Here is a 25,114-nt window from a genome sequence, read left to right as displayed (position 1 = left end):
TTGTAATAACAGCACCGATCGCTTACATTGAGACGTGGTCGCTACAACACCTGTTATGCAATTTCCTTGTGTCATGATTACGCTAAGCATGATCTGCACCATTTCGCTCATCTCGAAGTCAACTGACTGCACTATTCTCTGCTCACGGATCTCCTTGCAATCGTTCAAAAATATTTTCGTATATTTCAAGCATGCGAACTTCTGTATTCACAAGAAAGGAAAGCCGTCATGATAGCCTGTATTGAAAGGATTGTAATAAAGCCTGGGTTTCCTGAAAAACTAAATTTCTAAAAATATCGAAGTGCTACAGATTCTGTAGCGCTCGCTGACGCTCCGAGCCCATTTAGAGCCTGTGAAAAATTGTAGAGGGTATCGTTTTGGCTTTTGGGCAGTTCAGCGGCGTTTGTGTCGAATAGTCAGCGCTCAAAACCACCCCGAGGGTGGACAGGGGGCGCACGTCATTCGAGGTGCGAGGAACGAGCCCGTCCACCGGTTGTTACTCAAGCACAACAACTGCTTACCACATCGTCGATCGTAATGATGTCCTCTCTGAGTGGTTTGAAGGATGAATAGTTGTAGTGCTTGAGGGATAGCGTGGCTGGCCCCAGGCTGCGCTGCAGGTCGTTAATGATCCATATCTTGATCCAGGCCGTCAGATACACCCACTCCAAAGCCATCGACACCAGCAAGGGGCTGAAGAACTGCCGAGCGAAGTAGTGCAGCATCTTCCACTTGCCACCGTACTCTGTGCCAGGAGGAGGACGCGAGCCGTACGTGAGGAGATGCGGATAAGGAAATGAGGAGAGCTGCGACGCGACCAGAGCAGCACGCGAAGAAACGGCCGCTACTTGAGTGTTAGAGGCATCTAAGAGAGCAAGAACTCGTCTTGGTCGGCGGCTTATACTTACGAGACAACGCGCGAAACTAGTAGCAAAAAACCGAGAGAGCCACAGAGTCGAAGACACCGGGACACTAAACAGACGCAGCGCGTACTCGAAAAAGGATTTATTCGACGGAAAAGGCTTCTTTCCACGTACAGGTAGCTGTGATAACGTTTCGTTTTCTAGTAAAGATACGTCTTTACATCAGAATACTTAGGGATATCTTCTACTTTGATGTAACGTCGTATATACAGCTAGTGTAACCCCTTTCTGCGCAATAAATAATTTGTGGGTACGCGCTTCGTCGGTTCAGTCCCCTCTGTGTATTTGTGCTCGTTTTTCGAAACCCCTCCTCTAATGTGTTAGTCCGTCAGTGTGATAGAGTTTCACCTCAACTCAGAGCTAACTCCCATAACTGCACTAACATTACCGCTGACGGCATACTTTCGAGAAAATCCATCCCACAACACAGGGTTGGCCTATAGTGTTAAAAGGGAGCTGGACTAGGTTATGGCTGGTAAGCCGGTGAAAGCTAAAGACGTTGGCTGCGATAATATCGGAACGACGACGCCAGGTAACAATTAGCAAATTCCTTCGCATGGCCACATGCTGACGTCACTTAGCCATGAATGTACATTACGTCAGGATCGGCTACAGACATCTGAAATCTCCATCTATTCCTCTAGAGCATATCGCAAGAAAGTGCGCAGAAATGGTGTTGCTTTTTTGCTATTAAAACGGTTTTCTGGTATACTCACAGTCTCCAGTTGTACGCCCTAATAAACCAAACTGAAGCAACTGAACTGGGGTTGCAAACTGTGCGCCTTTTTCATCGTCACGCCAGAGATGAATAACTGCCAGCTGGGATGTGATTATTGACTCCATTGATGAGAAGACTGCAAGTAATACAATATCTTTTTGGCCGCCCCTTCAACCGCTTTCTGTGCCGCTGCTCGTAATTTTTCATTAACGGTGTTTTACTTTCTAAGAAAATCAATAGCCTATTTTGCGCACCTGGACATAGACTTCATTTCTTGCGACATTTCGCAACCCCAAAACTTTACACACATTTCGCAGTTGTGAAACATTCACTGCGTAAAAAAAAATATAGGGAAATATAAGCAATTATTATGACGTATAAATGCGAAAGGAAGTGTAACTGGCTCTCTGGGTGAGTGGACACCTCAATTGATGACGTCATTTGCGTGCCGCGCTTCGGCCCAGGCTTTCTGATGACGGCGCAGTTTTCGCACAATGAGCCATGTAATGCTCTCGCGTTAAAAGAACGGCTTGTTGCTCTAAACGTTCGAAACTTACGCGCACCCAGTGCAAAAATATCAAACACCACTGAAATTTATATAGCATAGCTTTTGAGTACAGTTTTAGATTAGCAGAAGTATAGGCTCTCAGTGAAGATGTCGCCGACTGTATTACCGATGGATGACCAGGTAGCTCCGGGCCACATGTCGTTCATGTGCCAGTACAGGGCGCCCATGGTGTGGCCGTATCCTTTGTCCATGCGGACCCTGTTCCGCCGGAAGAGCTCCGTGGCAATGCGCATAGACTGGGCCTGTATCAGCTGCACGGCCACACATCGAAGATATGAGAGCACTTGCCGCTGTGCATTGAATTATGGCAGGCATGCCGTTACACGCTACCCGCTAGCACGCTCATTGCCATATAGTGCTCATAACTCGTTCAAAAGCAAAATCATGACAGAACGGAGCCTTTCAGTACGAGTTCCAATTTAAGTGTCATTTTTTACGCATACTCTGGAATATCAAATGTACAGAATCTCGCGAAAGGACAAAAAAAAAATTGTCAGCGTGGTTCTTAAGTGGTACATCAGACGAATAAAATGGATACGAACGTCGCCAGCAAGTGGTAAAAGCGACGCATTGTATACTACTCTGGTTTAATTTGTTATTTTTTTACCATTTTAGTCAGGCAAGCTGCGAGTTAACTTCCATCGATTATGCCTGAAAACACTTTTGAAGGTGAGAGACTGGGAACTCTTTTGTAGACAATAACATGGCCTAAGATAAAAAAAACGAACCTAGAGATCCACTGCGTTCCCACGACAGGAAAGAGAGACAACTGTAGCTGCTCCACAGCCTCGGTGTGCTAACCCGCGCACGGGCTTATTATAAGCGCTTCCGCGGGACCACATCATACCCAACAACTCTGGGCAAAATCGGTTTTGAACGGGAAGGGTTTATGAAGGCATTATTTTCATATATTGTGAGATTTCAATATAGCAGTATATCCGCAGATCCGCGCAGGCTTGCTTATTTTTTTGCTGTTCACGTTTTTGCGATCATCAAAAGCGCTCCTCATTTCTTTCTATGGCAGTCTTAACTGCTCCATGAGAGAGATGGAAACACTATAAAAGAAAGGTATTGTTATACATCGGAAGTATGGACCATTACCTTCAATATTTTCATAGCAGCACCTTAAAGCTTTCTAACTTCCAAAATTTTTGTCCAAGATAGTTGGACATGAACCAGAAATGGCACTGTTCCATAACCCCCACAATCTCCACAAGTACTTTATGGTTGAGGCCAACCTGAATGGATAGGACATTAGAAATCGAAGGGGGGGGGGGGGGCGAGTTTTTGGTATCTCCATACTACACCGAAAGCGATGACAATGTTGTTCACTCTAGGCGAACTTTCTCATAAATCTACCGTTGCAAGAGATATATTAAGAAGACTGCGACAAGTTACTTTTCAGATAATCTCACCTGTGTCATGTATGCGCACATATCGTAACCCTTTGTACCCGAGAGTGTGTACGGCCGAAATTGATGCCAGTAGTTTGTTAGCGACTCGTCGGTCCCTGCAATAGAGTGCAAGAGTGTCGACAGTTATATCGTGCTCCGCCAGCAGTGATTTAGTTGGCTGTGGATTTTTTTTCCCTCTCGCGTCCTTTTCTGTGCATTCATTCAAATCTGAGCACGGAAAGAAAAGATGCTCACAGAGATGTTTTACATGACCGATCTTGCTATCTACAATGTAGTCTCAAACCCGCATCAGATTATAATTTCTTCGAACAGTATATACTGTCGCCGCGTTCAACCCGAGCATAAGCGAATGCAAAGACACTCATGATATCATTCCCAATCCCAGACTCCAGAAACGTTAAAGGCGAAAGTGCAGAAAACGTCATGATAAAAGAAAAATAAAAGTGTAGACTATAGGCGCTTACCTCCAGTCCTGCGCTCTCGGTGGTTGAGAAACTTGGTTAGCGGGAAGACGACCTCGCCTGGATCGCTGTATTTTTCCATGAGCTCGCGCGATGGATACGACTGCCGGCCGTATGCCGACACAAAACGGGCCAACGGGTAAATCTGGTACTGCCAGGGGTCCTCGTTGTAGTTGAAGAAGTGGGCTGAAAGTAAATAAAAGTACTGTTTTCCCGTGCAGCAGTGATTTCTTTTGAGAGGTGGGGGGTGAACCAGACGGTTCTGTTTCAGTAAACCAAACGGTTTACTGAAAAAGCCCGAGTAGCCATCGCAAAGAACTTTAAACCATTGCCTGCCAATGTTAAACAGCAAAAGCGAGAAGCCTTGAGGTTACTGGGCGAAATGAATCTACAATGGCTCCACTCGTCTGTTAAGAATGCAAAAGAAGACTGTCTGGACATATTTTTTTCAGCAAAAACGCATAAGCCCGATGTTCCTTTCCGCTGTATTGTTACAGAGCGTGCAACATGGCAATATGAGGTTTCAAGTTTCTTACAGAAAAACCTTGGTTCACTAACAATTGATGATCCGTTTCTTGTGTCTAATTCCCTGGCTGTTGTCGACTATTTGAAGTGTCATAATCCGGGTTTGTGCAGTATGTTCAGCGTAGATGTTCAGGACTTATTTTATTCACTTCCGCACAATAGTCTGCTACGATATGTTCGCAAGTGTATAGAAGATGAGAATGATGAAAGCGATTTCATTTCAAAATGCGGGATCTCTGTGGGGGCCTTTTTGGAGCTTTTATCGTTTTATCTTAAGTCCACCTTTGTTGAATGGGAGGGGAGGTTGTACACTCAAAAACAGGGGGTGTGCATTGGTTCAAAAGTGGCTCCTGTACTAAGTAACATCTTTCTCAGTTATGTAGATAAAGCTGTTAGGAGTAATTTGGGTGCCAATACAAAACGCATCTTCAGATATGTGGATGATTATCTTGTTTTTATGGAACACGACGACTTCAATAGGCAGGTCGATAAGGTGTTAAAGATTTTTGGCGAAAGCGGACACGGCCTAACTTTCACCTGTGAAAAACCTCAAGGGAATGAGCTACAATTTTTAGATATAAGATTGGCAACGAAGCCAGATCACGTGTGCTGGTCCTTCCTACAGAGATCAGAAAAGCCTTTGCTCAGTTTTCGTTCGGCGCATTCGAAGGTGGTTAAAAGTGGCATTGCAGTTTCTTGCCTAGGTGCTGCCATTGTCAAGTCATGCGTGCATGGTATCAGCACAAGTTTTAATCAGCAGGTTCAGAGACTAAGAATTGCGGGCTTTCCAGATGATGTCTTAGTACTTGCTTGTAGTAAGATAATTAAAAAGGTCAAAAGGGGAGAATCTCAGGATCATTCACAAAAAGATAAAAAGAAAATTGCTGTTCTTCCGTACATTCATCAAACTTCACACCGTTTGAAGCAAGTGGGCAGCAGGTGTGGAGTTGATGTTTTATTTTCTGCACCTAACAAGCTCGGCAAATTGTGTGCCATTGTAGATAGAAAGGCCAGAGAAGAGGAAAAGAAACGAAGAAAAACAAAAAGTGGGTGCCAGATAAAGCATGGCCTGAGGTTTGTCCCTTGTGCTGAAGGGGTTGTGTATGAAGTGCCGTTCACGTGCGGGAAGACCTACATAGGTCAAACAGGAAGGTGCTTAAATACCCGCCTACGAGACCACAACACTTCTCTGAAAGGGGCTCCGTCCTCAAATCTGGCTTTACATTAAAGGAACTGTCCCCGGAATAACCAGCCTGATTCTTCTGAAAAATCATGTACACCCATCTTTAATAAAACTAAAATCCTGTACAAACACAAAGATAAATTAACAAGAGAAATCAGTGAAGCGTTTCATATGCATAAAAACATTGACTCATGCGTGAGCACCCCCTCTGTAACAGTTCATGACTGTGAACTAATGTATCTGGATTTAAGTGATTGATTTATCACTGTGGCTTTTGGTGTTGCGCACGCGCCAGTGGTTGTCAAATGAGTATATTTTGCGTGTTTTTTCTAATAAACTTTCAGTTGTTAGTCAGCGCCGGTCCTGTCGTCTTCTTCTTTCTTGTCCCTCGTCTACGCGCTGTTATTCCCAGCAGTACTGAATTACTAGCAGTCGAACAAGTGAGATCCCGACTACTATATGGCACGGATATGGCAACACTGTAGGTCATCAAAAAAGTCATCCATGCAAATATTTTTGTAAAAATGATAACAATAACTGACTATCCTATCATCAAGAGCAAGACAAAGTATCGAGTTCTCCCTAAGAAGTAGTCTGAACAGTCTGTGCCAGCTGTCACACCAAACTTGCACAAGTGACCAACGGTCCGTGCAACCGGCATTGCCAGATGCCTTTGTGCGCCGCCAGCGCTAGCTTGAGCACTTTTTAATTGTGTTTCACAAACTGGCGCCGCTACTGCCACAGCAGCGTATGCACAAGGTAGCGTGTATCGCTTGCCTTGTTTCATGGCTAAAGCAATCAGCGCGAATTGTTGGTAGTTCGCGTATGTCCTTTCAGCTTCTGCGTTCGTCCTCGTCTTTAAGCGCACTTCTAGCCATGCAACGCGTATTGTCTCTTGCATCTACGCGTTTAAGAGCGTTCTACGAAACCAGCTGGATTACTTCATAGTTTGTTTTATACCTTCTACGAACACCTATTTAGTCAACTTTGCCGGTCTTTGAGCGTAAAAGTTTCGGAATATACGTCTCTTCTGTAGCCAGGCGGCGGCCACCAATGAGTTACGTTCCTTTCGATATCACAAGCTACATGAGCATTCGAACACTTGGATGAACCTGCGAAACCCAGTTGGTGTATTTCACACGAATCACACGCAGGAACCATCAAGACATCTAACCTACGCAGTTAATAAGATAAGTTCAATTCCGTCCTAAGGTTTTTTCAAAAGTCACTGTTTAATGCAACATAGCACGCGCGGTAAATAATGTTCGTTTACCCAAGAAATGAGACTGAAAAGAAAAAGGCAAAAAATTATCACATGCTAAAAAATGAGCATTCCTTTGTATTTCCTTTAGTGACAACATTTGGGTGGGTGCGTTAAGGAGACGACAGCTAGGATATATTTTATAGCTGAACAAATAAAACTGGACAGAGGTACGCAGTGCGAGTCCAATAAATGCTCACTGTCGCCGTGACGCCTGGTGTTGGGGTTGATGGCTAAGCCTTGCGCGTCCTCATTCCGGCTGAACATGCCGTTGGTTGGGCTGGAAAGGGTGTAAGGCCGGGACCCGTCATTTTCTTTTACCACCCGCTCGATGGTGTCGACGAACAGCAGGCGGTAGTCGAGGGTGTGGCGCATCTCCCGCAGAAGCATCTCCGGCCTGCGTGTCACGTGGGTGACGAACAGTGTGCTCTATGCCGCATTTTGTGCAGCACACTGCAGTACGAAATACCGTTGAAAGCAGCCTCCCCGAAAACAGCGTAATAGAAGAAAAAAACCTTTGGACATTTCACTATGCTGTGGTCCAAAAGAAATGAGGCAACAGTAGCGTGGTGATGCCACGCGATGCAAGTGCAGCTACATGCAAGCGCACTTAATTCCCAGTGCACGTGGCCAAGTATGGAAAATTCTCTAGACGATCGCCTTGATTTTCCACGTGATTTACCGTTTGAGTAACATTTTGAATGGGCCGTAGGTAAGCGCTGGCGTTCTGGCACACTACAACGCCCATGCTTTTTGTGACAGTAAAACCATCTATGCGGTTATAGCTGCAGAAAGGTGCCATATTTGTCATGGTCTAAGCATCAGTCGTTAGTTTCATGACATTGAAAACTTGTTGCACATAGGTTCCTCCCTCTAAGCATGCAGTATATATCTGTGGGTTTTTTTTTGTATGTCACTGCATTCGTTCTTGTGAAGAACTGATGACAGGAGCCAAAGGTGAGGCAGCTGTTGAATGTCTGCCCAATAGTGAAGAATGGATCGGACGCAGTTTGTCTTCACGTACCACCACCTATCGGCGATTCCTTGCTCGATCTGGTAGTTTCCAGTCCAGACGATGAGCGACGGATGTCGCTGCAGGCGACGAACCTGGTAGGAGGAACTCTTGGTTAGCACTTTGGTACTAGCTTTCCGCAGAAGAAGGGAGATATAGATAAAACTCGATTTAACGTACTATTTCGTTAAAACGAAAATTCCCAAAATCAAGGGCACCACTTTTCCGCACTTCGAAATCTAAAATCCTGACGTAGCGGCACCTAAAAGTTACGGCGGCATCGTATTTGCCGATAACCTGCACGAAGCATGACAGTGTTGACTCGCGAAGTCGGAGGCACCTATACCCTATTCGAGCGCGGGCTGATGGGATTGCGTGGCGGCCCAGGTTTGTCTGACGGTAAGGGCCGGGCCCGCCCTAGGTACGCGCTTCCTGAGTGGTCAGGCTTGTGCTACATACGTTCTGTACAGCGGCGTTTCGCGGGAGTTGTCTCTATGTCTTTCCACTGAATAGACGTGCAGCGCGGGCGCGACAAAGCGCGAATCGGTTTCTAGGCCTACCTGGCATGGATGCATCCACGAACTTTATCATGGCCGTGACTTAGTCCGACAAAGAGTTTGATTACCTTGGTCAGATCAACGCCGCATGCCCTGTGGAGTGAAGCCTTTAACGGTCATAGGTAGACCTCTTACAGACCTATCAGGGCGGGAAAGAAAGAGGGGTCCGCTCCTCCCGGGAGAAGAGGGGGGCCCAGTTGGCAACTGTAACAGCCAGAGTCTGAGAGGGCGAAGTCAGCGCATTCCTTTTCGTGTGTGTGCGTGTGGTGGTGTCACAAAGTACGGCGTTTCAACAAATGCAGGGAAGGCGGATCGTTCGGGTTCGAACCCGGCCGCGGCGGCCGCATTTTGATGGAGGCAAAACGCAAACGACGCCCGTGTGCTGTGCGATATCAGTGCACGCTAAACATCCCCAGGTGGTCGAAATTATTCCAAAGCCTGAATCGCTTGCGTATGAAAGCCAGCTGGTAAAACGGATTCGAAGCCAAGGTCGGAAGCGCCGCCTAGTCCGTTGTTCCGTGCAACGGCGCAGCTTGCAGCCCCAGTCAAAATAAAACCAGGGCCATGACATGAGCGCAAAGTGTTACTGCTGGCACATAAGCAGCTCTGGCTATCATGCGCCTTACCGGAGGTTTAAAAGTTGTTCGTTTTATATGTAGTGAAGAAGTTGAGCCGAATGGCTAGGGGCAGACGAAGACGAGATGTGAATGCCACACAGTCCGCCGGACCACCAGCGCTTGCTACCCGCGAACCAAATGGGCTCACCGGGCGCTTCAATCGCACACTGGGGGTGACATGCCTTCAATGCACATCGCCTCCAATCACTTCAATTGGGCCCAGATTCTACCATTTGTTACATATGCCTACAACACCGCTGTTCAAGCAACCACTGGATTCTCTCCATTTCTCCTGCATGGCCGCGAGCCTCCTCCTGTGCTCGACACAGTCCTGCCCTACCGTCCTGACATCTCGAAGTACACCTCAGTTTCGGAACCTGCCAGGCATGCTGATGAGTGCCGCAAGCTGGCGACTTCGGAAGAGCAGTGCCACAAGAAAGCCCGCAGCTACAACATTCACTCCGGCCACACCTTCCTTTCCGGTGCTCATGCCTCGCTCTGGGTACCTTCGACGCTAGCGGGCCTGTCCAGTAAGCTGGTTGCCAAATATCACGGGCCGATTACGTCGTTAAACCTTTCGCCCACTCCAGCGACCTTCGCCGCCGTGGCCGTGAGATCGTCCACGCCGACCGCTTGAAGCCATATTATGAACCCGCTATCATTTCGCCACCTTGAGTAGCCAGGGTGACCCCCCCCTCCCCCCCCTTTCCTGCGGGGGCCAGATTGTAGTGAAGAAGTTGAGGCGAACGACTAGAGGCAGACTAAGGCGAGAAGTGTGGCTGCCCGACAGACTACAATAGAAACATACAATACATGGCAAATTTGCAAATGCATTTTCATGTAACAGCAACGTTGGATCAAAGGGAATGTGTTCACTGTAGAATAGAGTAAAATATTTTAGCTGTTTCTGGTCCTTTCGAAACCGCAGTCGTCGCTCAACTTGATCTCAAGCCCTGACTCACGTGTCTACTTCTGGCGTTACCAAGACCGTGCGAACAGCCTGCAGCTCACCACTGCACTCCTATACGTTCCCGGCGCTTGAGCATCGTTCGGATTAACCACAGTCATGTGTTATATCAGCTTTTTTAATCACGTGCACCACCTATTGCGAGAGTATCAGCATGTATAAATTTTGCATGTGACATATACGGTGCTGCTTTTAAATCTGTAAGGCGGATGTCGTTTATTCAGACCTCGTTAGACATCTGCGCTGAGAGATTTTCTTCTCGTTTACTTACACCCCGCCCCTTTCCACTCCAGAAACTGAGAACTTCGCGCTTTTGAAGATTCCACACATGAAGTATCGCCGCAACTTACCTGCTGCTGGACTTCCAAGGCGACGTCGGAAAGGAACTTTTCATGCGCTGGATACAGGCTGCTTGCGAACATCATATCTTGCCACACAAGGATTCCCAACTCGTCGGCCAGGTCATAGAAGTCGTCCGACTCGTAGTAGCCGCCTCCCCACACCCGAAGCATGTTCATGTGCGCAAACTGGATGCAGTAGAATAAGATATGCAGCAAGCCCGAAACGGTTTATTATCAACGCTACAGCAAGGATGGACTATAATGGACGGCCCCTACGGTAATTGCAGTCAGGAATGTTTGTTCTCAGAAAGAAGAGTAAGGTGCGCTTCAAATCACAACGAAATTGTGCGCATTCGTTAAAGAGATTTGTTACAGTGCTTACATCCCACCAGAGATAGACTATTGTGTTATGGCAGTTTTTCATCGAATAACTTTTGCACTACCTCATTCTCTCTTCCTTAGGCGACTCTCTAAATTAAGTGAGATTGTAATGAACCACTAAATAGAAGCGGAACATGAGAACGTATTTTGTTACTATGGTCTCGTTAATTAACAACTACGGGGTCTCTGCTCGCATCAGTGCCTGACGTTAACCACCAACAAAACAAATAAAAAGAACCATTAGAGGCCTACAAACTGTGGAAGAGAGACTTCCGGAATAAAATAGCGGCACATAATAAAAAACAAGGCCAGAAAAAAATAGTCGACGCCGGTCCAACCGAAGATTAAACGCATACATACGGAAGTTGTAGCTTCACTTTCTATTCCACGAGCGCATTCTTTTTATACATTTACCTTCACCTAACAGAGAGATGGATCAATTAAGATGTCTTTCTGCTGATTTATGCTTCAACTACTTCTTAAGACATTTATTTCTTTTTCTAGACCTGGTCCACACACACACACACACACACACACACACACACACACACACACACACACACACACACACACACACACACACACACACACACACACACACACACACACACACACACACACACACACACACACACACACACACACACACACACACACACACACACACACACACACACACACACACACACACACACACACACACACACACACACACACACACACACACACACACACACACACACACACACACACACACACACACACACACACACACACACACACACACACACACACACACACACACACACACACACACACACACACACACACACACACACACACACACACACACACACACACACACACACACACACACACACACACACACACACACACACACACACACACACACACACACACACACACACACACACACACACACACACACACACACACACACACACACACACACACACACACACACACACACACACACACACACACACACACACACACACACACACACACACACACACACACACACACACACACACACACACACACACACACACACACACACACACACACACACACACACACACACACACACACGCACGCACGCACGCACGCACGCACGCACGCACGCACACACACACACACACACACATATATATTTAGAGACAGCGCGGCAGGAGCTGGGAAAGTATTACTGAACAAAGAAGCGCCAATCAAAAGCAGCTACAAGTTACCGCGCGTAAAAATTTGTCACCTTTGCGGCGCGCAGGAGTTTTTCCACGTATTCACGTGACACCCTTTCCGGAAAAGCGTCCGCTGGTAACCAAGTGCTTCCCTTCATGAATATTGGCACATCGTTGACCTTGAAGTAGAACTCTGTCCCGTCTTTTCCCTCTGCAAAAGCATCGAGGGCGAACAGCTTTCAGAAAGCTTTCAGATGATGCGCATGACAAATGTGCTTGTGTGAATGTGACTTGCAAGATGTGTGTTAACCAACTAGCCCAATACGCCATAGTCGTTGATAAACTTTAAGACTAGTATTTTCGTTCCTTCAGGACGAAAAACCAAGACCGGAGCCTGTACCACACCCTAGTGAGTACCCTCCCCAAGCTACTACCACTGTCATCGCCATCATCTCCATATCTTCAGCTGGATTACGCACACTGCCGTTAAGAGGCATCTCCCAATGCTCTGAGACATTTGTGGAAACTACATCCTTGCAAACTACGCCCCCCTCCCCCCCCCCCCCCCGCCCCCATCTCATCTTTCCTCCTTATATTAAAAGAGATGAGGAGAAATGAAGTGTGCTGGGGTAGAGCAGCCGCGGTTAGGGCAGGAATGGAATAACCGGCCAGCATTGAGAGAAGACTCTCCCCTGCAAAAAAATTTATAAGCCCAGGCGTAAACGATGCTTGAAATACTATTAGAGAAAACACTCCTATTACAGCAACAATTTATAATCGCGGTTGTCAGCTACGCCTTAATGCACTGCTAAAGATTTTAAAGAGAGACACAACAGAGAGTCTCTTAGTGTGGATTCCGCAGTGAAATAGGAAGCGCCAGGCGGAAAAAAGAACGACTCACTTCTGCCCAAAGGGCGCTCGACCAAATGGACTGTGCGGAAGCCAAACCTGACGCTCTTCGTGGCCACCTCCCCGTTGACGGTAAGAGTGGCGCGTAGGGTGTAAAGTGCCTGCTTCCCGTATGCGTGCGGCCACCATCTCTCCACTTTGAAAGACTGTGAAGAAGCGAAACAGTGGGCACCGCTTAAATCGCTGGTTTAAATTAAAGATCAGAACTGCGCAAATAAGACAGCACAGGAGACGTAGAAACAAAAAGGACACCACGGGCTAATTAACCAACTGGCCAGCCAGAACGTTCTACATCTCTGATTTGTACTGACACTGTGATAAAAGTAACTTAATGGCAGCAGAAAGCACATCCGAGCACAATGGTTGTATTTGCTCATCTTGTTATTTTCCCCGAGCTAGAACGTCAATTCGTCAACCGTCAAGAACGTCAATCCATGCGAGCGCATTCAGCAGCATTTTTCATTTAAAAAATAGGGAAAATGGGAGGTACTTGTCCGTTTGCAAATCTGCAGCAAGCAGTAGTTTAATTAATGGAAACGTTTGCAGTAAGCCGATGGTGGGCCCCGCCGCGGTGGCTCAGTGGTTAGGGCACTCGATTACTGATCCGGAGTTCCCGGGTTCGATCCCGACCGCGGCGGCTGCGTTTTTATGGAGGAAAAACGCTACGGCGCCCGTGTGCTGTGCGATGTCAGTGCACGTTAAAGATCCCCAGGTGGTCTAAATTATTCCGGAGCCCTCCACTACGGCACCTCTTCTTCCTTTCTTCTTTCATTCCCTCCTTTATCCCTTCCCTTACGCCGCGGTTCAGGTGTCCAACGATATATGAGACAGATACTGCGCCATTTCCTTTCCCCCAAAACCAATTATTATTATTAGCCGATGGTGGGTCCTTATTTGCCTCAGCGTTTGTTCGACAACTAGATAAAGCCCCGGTAGATGTGACATGAGAGATGCACTGCGTTAACAATGTTGTAATATCGAAAGAACCTCACTGCAGTGTCATCGAATTGAGGAACTTAATTCTCCCAAGGCTGCAGGCATTGACATTATAACTAACGGTTTTTAAAAACTATACTTCGAATAGGTTTCGCATTTCGCTCCTTGAAGGTGTCCGAGCGACTGGCTATTAACAAGAGTTGTTCCAGTTTTTTTTTAATGTGGAGCTGTATATTTTTATGCATAATATGCACCGAAAACTCCTGAACAAGGGATGACTTGCAAAAGCCTAAAAGAATAGGCTTGTGCGACTGTCCACTTTAGGACCTATTTATCAGCGATTCAATTGCCTCATAAAATTAAAATGTCTATGAAAACGTTCTCTGTATGCGTACACCAATTCATTCAGTAAATACGTTTTGTTACGCACATAGATTAAACAAAATTAGGCAATGAAAACAAAAGTGGCCCTCCTAACCACCCTTATATGTTTGACCTTAGGCGAGACTGCGGTGTTTTTTTTTTTTTTTAGCCTAGGTTCAGCGCAGTAGCTATGCGGTCACGTTGAAGCCATGTTTACCTGAGGAACTTGGAATTCAAACGACAGCCCCTTCTGAAGGATTCCCGTCGCCTCGAAAACAACTTCGTGTTCACCAAACGATACACCTTCTTCCAACTGAAGATGCATAGATCCATTTCTCGCTTCATTCGACGCTAACTCTGTGAAAACATTCACACTGATCGTCCACTCTTCTGTCTCGTTTTCCAGGCCTGCGAGAAAAAAGTTTCATCAGCAGCAGCGAGCAAGAGGAGCCGGCTAGCGAAAGCAAACGCTGATGTGACGGGCACGTTTCGTGGCTATCTAAAAACCACATAAAGCAAACTCCACGTAATATACATGACCCCCAATTTGCGTAGTGCACGATAAGAAATAATTGATAGATATAAATAATAACTGCAGGGCGATTCCACTGACTTAAAGAAGCCTGGAGAACAAACTAAAATACAGCAACCTGACGCTCCTAAACCCTGACTATGTAGAAAGCCTACAAAAAATTAGCAGTACGTAAATCATCTTTTTAGTCGCGTATGCGCTGAGTTTCTATCACAGCCGCCCCTACTTCTTGGGGCTTGGGATTTGACCACGGTAATTACACTTGGCCCTTTTGGTAAAGGAAATCTTAAGGTAAATATTACACCTAGTGAATAAGGCTTTTCCCCATAAGCTTAACGCATATTGCAGTTCCCGATGTCTTTCAGTCTGGAAGATAAATTTCAGTCTCGGAGCAATTTACATAAGTGGTTGGCATCTGAAGGCTTGCAATACCAGTAATAAAGCATTACATCCGCATTTTGAAAAAAAAATTATATCCTTATGTAGTTAATACACCCATACCGTCCAAGAAAAGTAATTAAAGCAAGCGCGATTCTCATAAAACAAAAAATGCCTGCTTCCGCTACCAAAATGACTAATTATAAATGAAAAATGTATTATCGAACATTTTTATGCTACTGCAAAACTACAAGCCATTTTGAGATGATTGCTTGCAAGTGTACAGTCGGGGGCGAAAGAGTTAGAAGCAGTGTTCCGCAAACTATCAGCCGGCAGTTAATAATAAAGCAATGAGCTTCGTTTACAGAGCATGCGGTACAGAGACTTTCGTACCCGACTGTACATGTCTGGCCTTTTGGCGTAATGCTGTAATTGCTACCTTTACAAATTATACGAGAGGATGCCAGTGAGTTTAGAGTGCAAAGCCTTAACTATAAGACAGCAGTTCTTGTGACGCGCCTAGAACACGTAGCATGCGTATGAAGGAAGCGCTAGCGGCCTGCTGCAGTCGTGAGCAACCTCGGCATCCCCACTAGTATTTGAAAGTGCTGTTTGGTGTTGCTGTTATGCAAGTATAGGGTTGGATTTCTGCGTGCCTTTAAAACAAATTGTTTTGACAAGCAGATTATATGGTGTCATGCGAAGCCACGTTTATTTCCGCTGCCGTACACACAAATGTTGGCACTTCTAAGTTAGGCTTAACAACCTAACGCACTCCTTTAAACACTTGGAATGATTAGTGTTACGCTCTTTTAGAAACAGCTGCGAGGCGCGTCATCGTTATTTTGCTATGGTATCTGTCTCCTGTGCAGTGTCCTGTTCATTAATGAGTTTAAATACAAAAATTGGCAAATATATCGGCGCATATTATTTTATCAAAATATTAAAGAAAGCAGGCCGCTGTACTTAGCGCAGTGCATAAGGTCGCTCATAATATGGAGGTCGCAGAATTATATCTCGTTTCCCTTTCCCCGAAAATGGTTTTTCGACCTCCTCGTCTTACTACTTACGCGCAACAGATGGGGTGACTGTGATGTCACGGATAAGAACTTCGCTGTACGCTTCAAGCCCGATCGGTTTCCTGCGCAGAGGGCCAAAAAGCGACAAAAGTACACAGACTTGGTGAGGCGTGCGAGCTCATTTCCCATGAATTGTGGCGAAAAAAAAATCTAGATCTGAAACGCAGCTACGCGGAAATTTTAGAGTAAAACCCGTGATGTTCACCCTTTTGCTTTTATGCCGAATGCCGCCTAGTACAGACACAATACAAATTGAAACTAGGCGAGGTGCCCTCTAATCTGTCATTTTATGTTCGAGACGATTCCGTGAAACACGGCACAGCACAGAGGGGCACAAGCTAAGATCACATTATTGCACAATAATTTGCCCATACATGAAACTTACACGCATATATTTGTCACGCAGACGCAAGGCGACTTCCGCTTTCTAAGGGAAACGAATGACCATGCATGGGGCCTGATCAGTGCTTCGTATAAGCATTTCTTCCAAGTTCATCATTATGTGTGCCTTGAGTGTGTGTGGGCATGCGCACGCGCTTTCTGTTTATGCTCTCGTGGCCACTAAGCAAGGGGCATCATCATCGTTGTCATCAGCCCTGTTAAGTTCAGAGCAGGGTAAGACCCTTTTCACTGATCTCCAATTTGATTTTCGGTACGCCAGCTTAACTGCTGTCACGAATCTCCTTGCGGCGTTATATGCCAGGCTTTCTTAACCATATTTTCACCCTTCACATCCCTATTTTCAAGTTTGGCTGAACCTTTCCTGAAAGAAACTGCTTACCAGTACGCAGCCACCGAGGGAAGCTATCATTTCACTGAAATTCAAGCGTGTGTGACTGTGTGAGGGTGTTTGCTAATAGTTGACATGCATTCCTTTTTTACTCTTCACCTCTCGTTACACCACTTGAGACTGCTATAACACTATGTCCCATGCTCGTAGCCATGGACCAAGCAGTCTACGCTAAATCCCTTTTCCTGCATCTTCTGACAAACTTTACTCTCTGGGATTCTTCACCTCAGTCATTCATAATTTAACAGCTTCGCGAAAGATGCTTCCTGTATGAAGTTCGACAGTCGCGGGCATAACCCTATGTGCAGCCTATTTTTTGTCAGACCTCATCGAATTATCTAAATAAGTGCCATAGTGTCTCTCAAATTAGTCGCTGATAAATGTTCTTAACAACGCAGCCTAAGCCGCTCTCTGCACGAAATACACCATTTAGGGTAACTGAGGAAACCCGACCCCTAACGTTCTCGTGCCATATAGCTGCTCCCCCCCCCCCCCCCCCCCCCAATTTTCCAATACTCCACTAGAACCCACCTACGCATCTTTTAGCAGCTATCGAGGGAAGCGCTTTTGGAACCCGCAAACACGCATGTGCTTGCATAAATCATGCCTGAACCCTCTACAGTTCTATAACCTCGCGTCTTGAACACTGCTGAGCCGAACAAGGCATTGACCTCGATATCCGTCCGAAAAAGCCTGTACAAAAAACTGAAAGCGAGAAATAGAGTTCGCGGTGGTATCCACGACTATGGCGTACAAAATTAAGCCTTGCACACCGTGCACTCTACCGAGTGGTCAATGTGCTCGGGACTCCGCGTACTCTGCTATTTTGTCCAACAAGGGCATACCTTAAAGCGGACGATGCACCCTGTCCTATAGCGTGCGAGTCACGGGTCATTGAATACTCTGTATGGCAACGGCTGCGTTCACGGCGGTTAATCTACCATGACGTCGATAAAAGCGTGACGCTCACTTCAAGGAAACAACGGCTGGAAGAGGGCTCCGCATCGCGCCCTTCCGTAATGACGTCAGCAGCATAAGCATAGAAAGCGAGTTCAGTGTCCTTGCCTCCCTTGTCCCCTTCAAGGCTAAAGGTAGAAAACGCACACATTGTATTCCCCTCACGCGCTCTTTACAGATAATTTAGGGCTGTCGTGTTTTCGCACTTCGTTCTTGTCGTCTACCTGCTTGATCGCTTTGCCTGCTTTGGGGGCAACGGAGCCATCTACTCGCCCATACAGGGACTGAATTCATAACGAGGGCTTCGGTTCTAGCAGTCAATGTCAGTACAGCTGCTTCCCTCACCGTTCGATCCCGTTCCGCGTGGCGCTTGGTGTATTACAGGATGTTCCAGCGTCAGCCGCTATGGTTGATGGTGGCGCTGGTTAACACTCCCAAGATTATGTACATCAGAATATGCACCCAAGAAAGCAGAAGATTAAACCGCTGCCGTCGTAGTCAGTTTGGTAAAGCACCGCACGCGACATGCAGATTTCCTCCGTTCGGATCCCTCAAGCCCCGTTTAGCTTTTTATTCTGGTTTCTAAAGAAGCATCTTAGAGGTAAAAAATATCTACACTAGCCGTTTTCCATTAATCACCACCATAACTTTAAATAAGTGGAGCCATCCCATGATGCCATGCCACCTCTGCGCCACATGTAATTCCAGGCCACTTTGGCATCCGCCCCCTACTGCGCGACTCGTTTGTTTGCGTAGCTTTGCAAATGGCAGCGGTGCCTCGAAAAAAATTCCCTCAGTATGCGACTGCAGCGCCAACTGACCAGATTCCTTGCGAAGGGAAGGCAGGTCCCATCTCCGAGCCGAAGCCGCTCTGGGTGCGTCGGATGTGCTGGACGTGGCAGTAGCCGTGCTGGTGCTCCGGCGGGCAAAAAGGGTACACCGGGTAGAAGAGAGACTGGGCCTGGTGCTGCCGCAGCGCGTAGTTCACGGGAGACTCGCATCGCACCGTGATCTTGTTGTTCAGTTCCTGCACACAGAGCGATGTTCACGAACAAATGCGACGACACTGCGCCGAGGCTAATCTTCTAGATTGTTCAGACTGCGACACAGTGCACTCGCGCTCTAAATGGCGGAATCTTAGTTATGGGCTGGGGGCGCCAACGTAACGACGCCTTCAGCGTCGATATGCCTTTACCTGCACTCTGCAGTAATTTCTCTCCCAACTTCGTCTCTCCTTCCTCCCGTATACCTCCCGCCAGAAATAGGGATCTGGATGCATCCATAGAGCCTGCCAAGGTGCTGTCGCTATTACAAGCGGTACGGCGTATGAGATCGAGCGAAATCAAAGTTAGGCAATCGGTCCAATAGATGACTAGTGAGGGTGTGCTGTCTAGCAAACTGCAGAAGCAGGCAGACTAAGTCTGAATTTGATGAAAAGTACCGAGATTGGTGGACTGCGTTTTGCTGAACCATTCTTCTACAGTGCCTTCCCAGGCCTTTTGCGATATAGGTAACGAACAGCAGCGATGTACGCTCGGTGGCGCACTTTACATCGTCGCTTGCCTTGCTGCAGTAGTCGAGCACTTCCGGCAACCAAGTAACGAGCTCGCACACGCGGGCACAATTTCGAGTCGCGGCATGTTCTGGTGCGCACATTCTGAGCAGTGTAAACACCAGGACACCGCCCTTAGAAGCTACGGGCCAATCTCTTACAAAAATTTTAGTAGGCTGTCTATAGATTGTTTATATGTATCCTGTACTTCAGTAGAAAGCCTTGGAAAACCTCAGAAATTGTGCGACGATTCATAGGCGGTCGAAATGATTCCCTGGTCCTCCAATACGGCACCTTTTTACCACTTTCTTCTATCACTTCCTCCGTCATCCTTTCCCTCTTGGACTTTGCTTTCAATAATAATAATAATTGGTTTTTTGGGGAAAGGAAATGGCGCACTATATGTTTCATAGTCAACGATACATGCGACAGATACTGCGCCATTTCCTTTTCTCAAAAACCAAATATTACTATTATTGAAAGCAAACTCCCAGTGACTGTGTCATTCTCTGTTAATTGTTTCTTTAAAGGAAAGACGCAGTAACTGTCTCAATTGTAGATGAACGCCTCAACCATGCCGTGAGACAATGTTGTACCTGTGGAAAGGAAAGGGTTCAGTAACTGTCTCGTTTCTCGGAAGACACCTCGATTGCCCCTTAAGGGAAAGGATGGCGGAGGGAACGAAAGAAGAAAATGGTAAAATGGTGCCGTATTGAAGGACTCGGGAATCATTTCGGCCGCCTATGAATCTTAACTTGCACTGACACCGCACAGCACAGGGGTGCTTTTTGTGTTTCTTTTTCTTCCAAAAGCGGCCGCCCGCTACGGCCGAGGTTACATCCAGTTCGTCCGGCACTGAGCGGGCCACCACGGCAGGTAAGAAAGTAGGGAATGAAAGAAGAAAAAGAGAAAGAGGCACCGGGGCAGAAGACTCCGGTTTAATTTCGGTCAACTGGGGTTCTTTAACGTGCACTGCATCGAACAGTGTGCAGGTGTGTTATGGATTTTGCCTCCGTCAAAAAACGACTGCCGAGACCGGGATTTGAACCCACGCCCTCGTGAAGATCTTGTCACACGTAGTACCAACGCATATCAAGGAAATAATTGCACCTCCTTCCCGGTATATTTTTTGAGAGCTTGTTGTGGCCGACGCCTGAAGTATAAGCGTCGCCCCTGGTAAACAAGACGAGCATTACAGCGCTTGCTCAGACAGCGCCAGGAGCGGCCAGATTTGCCATGCGCACAGCGCCACCCACCTTCAGCACTTGCTTGGCGTCTGCCACGTATCGGATGAACATGTCGGTGGAAGAGATGAGCAGCTTTCCGTTGACCGTCACATCGCACACAGTGTCCAGCCCGTGCGCCACAAGGTTGATCCGTTTGTACGTGAGGAAATATGGGGGCACTGCGCAGAGGGGCGAACATTTTTGAGAGAACGTCGTTATGTCGCCACCTACGCGTCTGCATCACGTGATGAGGGTGTGAAACAATTGTTCAGTAGGAGGAAATTAACTTCTTGGCGGCAATAGACTGGTTCGTACAAAAAAAAAACAGCCCGTATTTTGTTACGGTGCAGCGCATTCCTTTCATGTAGAGTACCTGTCCGCACTAGGACCTCTGGTGATCAATCACACAGTAATAAATTGTAATAAGTTGTAGAAATTTCCTCTTTCCCGTAGTTTTCCTTTTCCACAAGCGTAACCATTGATTTTGTTGGGAACATTCTTAGGTATTGTTTTAAATATCGAGAATTGTTCAACGTGTAAATATCTGAAACAATCCTTAGATGCTACTTGCAGAATACGCAATGCATTCTTCGGTGTGACCGAAAACACACCTAGCAGCCCAAAAAACGCTTTATACAGGAAAACGCTGTATCATCACTAGTGAGATATGGAGGTAAATGAGTGTTTGCTGAGACAAAATGGCAAAGAAGTTCATCTTGATGGCCTTTGCTTTGCTTCACAGTATTTACAGCTCCAAGGCTGGAACCTCTCACAACAGTTCCGGGACCGCAATTTTTATGGCGAAATTGAAGGCATTAAATTTACGCTTTGCATCAGAGGAACTGTACTGCTTCAGCACGATATTCATAAAAAAATAATAGTGGTGTCTTTCATTTGTTCTAAAACGCTTCCTTCGGTTTGGTATGCGGGGTTAGGTAGGTTTTTCACCCCCTTAAACGCACGCAGGTTATGAACGATGGCATAGTGAAATACTGGTAGTTAAGTACGACCTGCTGGAATTTTTCTTTCTCATCAACTGATAACACTTTTTCCCATCTCTCCCATCTTTCCGCGTACTCTATACACGAAGCGTGGGTCAAGACCAGCTGCCCGCGTTACATAAGCTGGCATCAGTGATGCAGAGGCGTTCAGCTGCAAAATAGCTGGCTCTCTACCGCTCCAGAAAGTGACGGCAGTCCTCTGTTTACCCAGCTTCAGAACTCTAGGAGTGTCACATGAGCCGCACAACACAGCCTGGAACTATATTCGGTCAGGCGCCATTGTGAGCCGTTCGCTTTTTGACAAGAGGCACGCATGCTAAGGCAACACTGCGAGCCCCATTCATGACCAACCTTCAAAGGTCCTGGAGAAGGTCCAGTTGTCCATGGCCACCCATTGGTACAGAACATCGTTGAACCCGTGGTATGGATCGTTGATGATATTGTTGCTGTGCAAGATTGTGTAGATGCCACCAGGGATGACACCGGGCACAGTAATCGCTGCAAAAATAAAAATAGGTCACATGTCTCTGTGCTCTCTTCTACTATCGATTATCGAATTGCTAGAATCACCCCAAGACAATCTGTGCAAGGAATTCTCCAGTGCCTGGAGCAAAATGTTTCAGGCCGAATGGGAAGAAATATGTGAGAAAAAACGGGGCAGCTGGTGCAGCGGTTGCTGTCTTCGCGACCGGCACCAGGTACAAAAGCAGGAGTCTAAATGTAAGTTGCCCTTTTCAGCTGCTAGACCGCTTTTTATTGCATGCGAATTAATAAACTAACATGGCTAAACATTCGCTCATCCAAATTTTTGTGCATGTGCCTTTATCAGTACGAAATTGCGACGGTGTTCCGAAAGTATAGTTCTCCCAGTGAGCTGGCAGAAACACTAGATTCCAATATTATATTACATTTTAAGGTATTGCATGTAAATACGAGAATAAAAGACTTATGCAATAAGCCATATATCCTTAGGATGAGGGAAACGGATCTATGTTCTCAGTTAAGGAACCGGCCATAATGGCAATGTAGCCTTCATCTGTTCCGCTCAGTAATAACGTTTTGTACACAATACGTGTTGCAGTCTTAAGCCAACAAGCCAACGGGCTTATTGCCTTACTCTACTTGCAGGGAAGAGAAACTACACTTAATTCAATACATTTCTCATGGGAACTGTCCCTGCATATGATGCAACCTCCTGCACGCGGAATTATAACAGTCGCCGGTGACTGAAGATCTCCGTTCCTTGCGTTCTCCAAGAGATCAAAAGCCTCATGATACGAGGATATCCTGCCTCCATCTTCAAAGCTCGGAACAGCCCAAGCGCCATAGCAATCCGACCAAATGGTCAGGACACAGTGCGGACCTGTTTGCTTTTAATGAGGTAAGACTTAGAGGAAGAGTATACCGTGCTGTGGCGCAATTTCAGGTCGGAGGCCAGGTACAAGGTTCGCTTTTCAAGCGTGCATCGTTCCATGTAATGGCTCATCTTAGCAGATGCACCTGTTCTAGAGGGAGCCGAATAGATTTAAGTGCACTTTTTTTCCTAGACATGGCAGCTAAATCCCATCAGCTTTCAGAAAAGAGGACTAATGCGGTCACAGAAAACTGTACTGGAAAATATAAATCCCGCACCAAATGCACCAATTTCAACAGTACCCTGTGGACCACAGGGTTCAAGCATGAAGCAGTGCGTGCAAAGTCAGCACGCAGAGGAAAGAGAAAAATGAAGACTATTTGGGTAAGCGGACGGTTTTTAGGCGTGGTACTGGCGCAGAAATAATCCCGGTACTGCCTGTATCCAAGCACCGACAGCCACTGGCGGCCAGGAGCACAGGACTCCGATCGCGGTATGCCCTATGCTTACCAGTCAGCGGTTAAACAAGATGCGCTCAAGATTTCACGGAATTCTACTCGGTAGGCCGGGATTGCAAAAGATGGGGCTAGGGTCCGCCACGGTGTACTCACATTGGTTTTCGTTGGTGACCGTCCAGCGGCCCTCCAGGGAGAGTTCCCGGGTCTCGAGCTGCCTCATGAGGTAGAGCAGCGCAATGGCAATTGCGCCGACGAGTATCGACAGGATCTGGAATGTCCTGGGCGAACTCATGCTGCTTGTGCCTGACTTCATCTTAGAGAGGCCACCGCACCGCTGGCGACGTCGTTCGTCGAACTGTGCCGGTCGACCTTCGGAGATCTTCGTTTTCTTCAGAAGGGCGAATGTTCTACACGCGCACGTCGCCGTGAAGATGACGAAGTGTGTTCTGACTCAGCTGTTCTTCTTCTTCTTCACCCCAGGTATATGGCACATACCCACGCGGGGGGATTGGCCAAGGTGTAGTTGAATAAACAAAGAAGTTTCCATGGAAGATGATGACAAAAATGTAGCACCAATCGTGAATTTTTTAAAAAATTTTTCGTGAACCTTTCACTTCTTCTACTTCGCATTTTTTCTTTCTCTCGCATCGAACCTTTAAAACTTTTTCGCGATTGATCACTTTTAACACAGTGTGTTGATTTACAGGTCTATCCCTTGTTGTTCTTTTTTTTCTAGTGTGTTTTATTTTTATTTTCGACTACGCCAACAATGTATTTTCTTTTGCTCGACGTTTTTTTTAATGCTAGGTTTGTTGGTGCAAATCATTGATGTCTCAGAGTTTTTGCTCACTGCTCTTGGACGGTCTGGCATTGTACTTGGAGGTTATGCACAGGATAGCGAACGCGCAGCTCACCCTAGAGTTTACGCATCGCCACCATCATTATTCATTACACGCCCACCGCCCTCGCCTGCATGGCCCTGTTCCTAGAGCACCGCTAGATAGCGCCACATCTTTGGTGGACGAGACGTAATCAATGCCGCCAGCGGTGAACTGCCAGGAGAAGGAGAGAACACTTATTTGGTGAGGTCCTTAGTTCAGGACCCGGCGCGGAATTAAATACAGGGCTGCTTGCGAATTGACTCAATAGATGGTGTTTAAACAAAATTACGGAGGGCAGTCAGGACTACTTACGTGCTGTGAATGAAAAAGCATGCATGCGGGGTATTCGGCTGCGGTGATGGTGCACTACTCTAATATAGTGGCTAGCGAAGCTACTTTGTTCGCGCCGCCCGAATGGAAGTTGATGAAGACGACGATACCTACATCCAGCGCGAGAAACTGGCAGTTCAGCGCGTGGGGCGTTTTTCTGCGATGATTAAGTGTCCAGCACAGATGATCTGTTCGCGCCAGCCTTCTGGGTTCGAAACCCACTTCGAGAGAAATTTTATA

The 25,114-nt window shown here is 46.7% G+C and overlaps 1 protein-coding gene across 1 annotated transcript in view; it reads right to left on the bottom strand.

The window, feature by feature from the left end:
- The window catches only part of LOC144094755 (beta-mannosidase-like), a 29,688-nt gene extending 5,601 nt beyond the window's left edge, over nucleotides 1-24,087 (bottom strand). The window contains exons 1-15 of the mRNA XM_077628665.1: nucleotides 23,817-24,087; nucleotides 22,203-22,349; nucleotides 20,881-21,029; nucleotides 18,894-19,099; nucleotides 16,317-16,387; nucleotides 14,554-14,744; nucleotides 13,030-13,183; nucleotides 12,200-12,339; nucleotides 10,558-10,734; nucleotides 8,079-8,161; nucleotides 7,255-7,451; nucleotides 4,089-4,271; nucleotides 3,625-3,719; nucleotides 2,316-2,460; nucleotides 522-745 (exon numbers count right to left, since the gene is read on the bottom strand). Of these exons, the coding sequence (XP_077484791.1) occupies nucleotides 522-745; nucleotides 2,316-2,460; nucleotides 3,625-3,719; nucleotides 4,089-4,271; nucleotides 7,255-7,451; nucleotides 8,079-8,161; nucleotides 10,558-10,734; nucleotides 12,200-12,339; nucleotides 13,030-13,183; nucleotides 14,554-14,744; nucleotides 16,317-16,387; nucleotides 18,894-19,099; nucleotides 20,881-21,029; nucleotides 22,203-22,349; nucleotides 23,817-23,976 (2,322 nt within the window). The 5' untranslated portion in view covers nucleotides 23,977-24,087. The remainder of the gene's footprint in view (nucleotides 1-521; nucleotides 746-2,315; nucleotides 2,461-3,624; nucleotides 3,720-4,088; nucleotides 4,272-7,254; nucleotides 7,452-8,078; nucleotides 8,162-10,557; nucleotides 10,735-12,199; nucleotides 12,340-13,029; nucleotides 13,184-14,553; nucleotides 14,745-16,316; nucleotides 16,388-18,893; nucleotides 19,100-20,880; nucleotides 21,030-22,202; nucleotides 22,350-23,816) is intronic.
- Nucleotides 24,088-25,114: the final 1,027 nt, after the last annotated feature.

The sequence above is a fragment of the Amblyomma americanum genome, chromosome 6, assembly GCF_052857255.1.
Source record: "Amblyomma americanum isolate KBUSLIRL-KWMA chromosome 6, ASM5285725v1, whole genome shotgun sequence".
NCBI lineage: Eukaryota > Metazoa > Arthropoda > Arachnida > Ixodida > Ixodidae > Amblyomma > Amblyomma americanum.
This window is presented reverse-complemented; position numbering and strand designations above follow the sequence as displayed.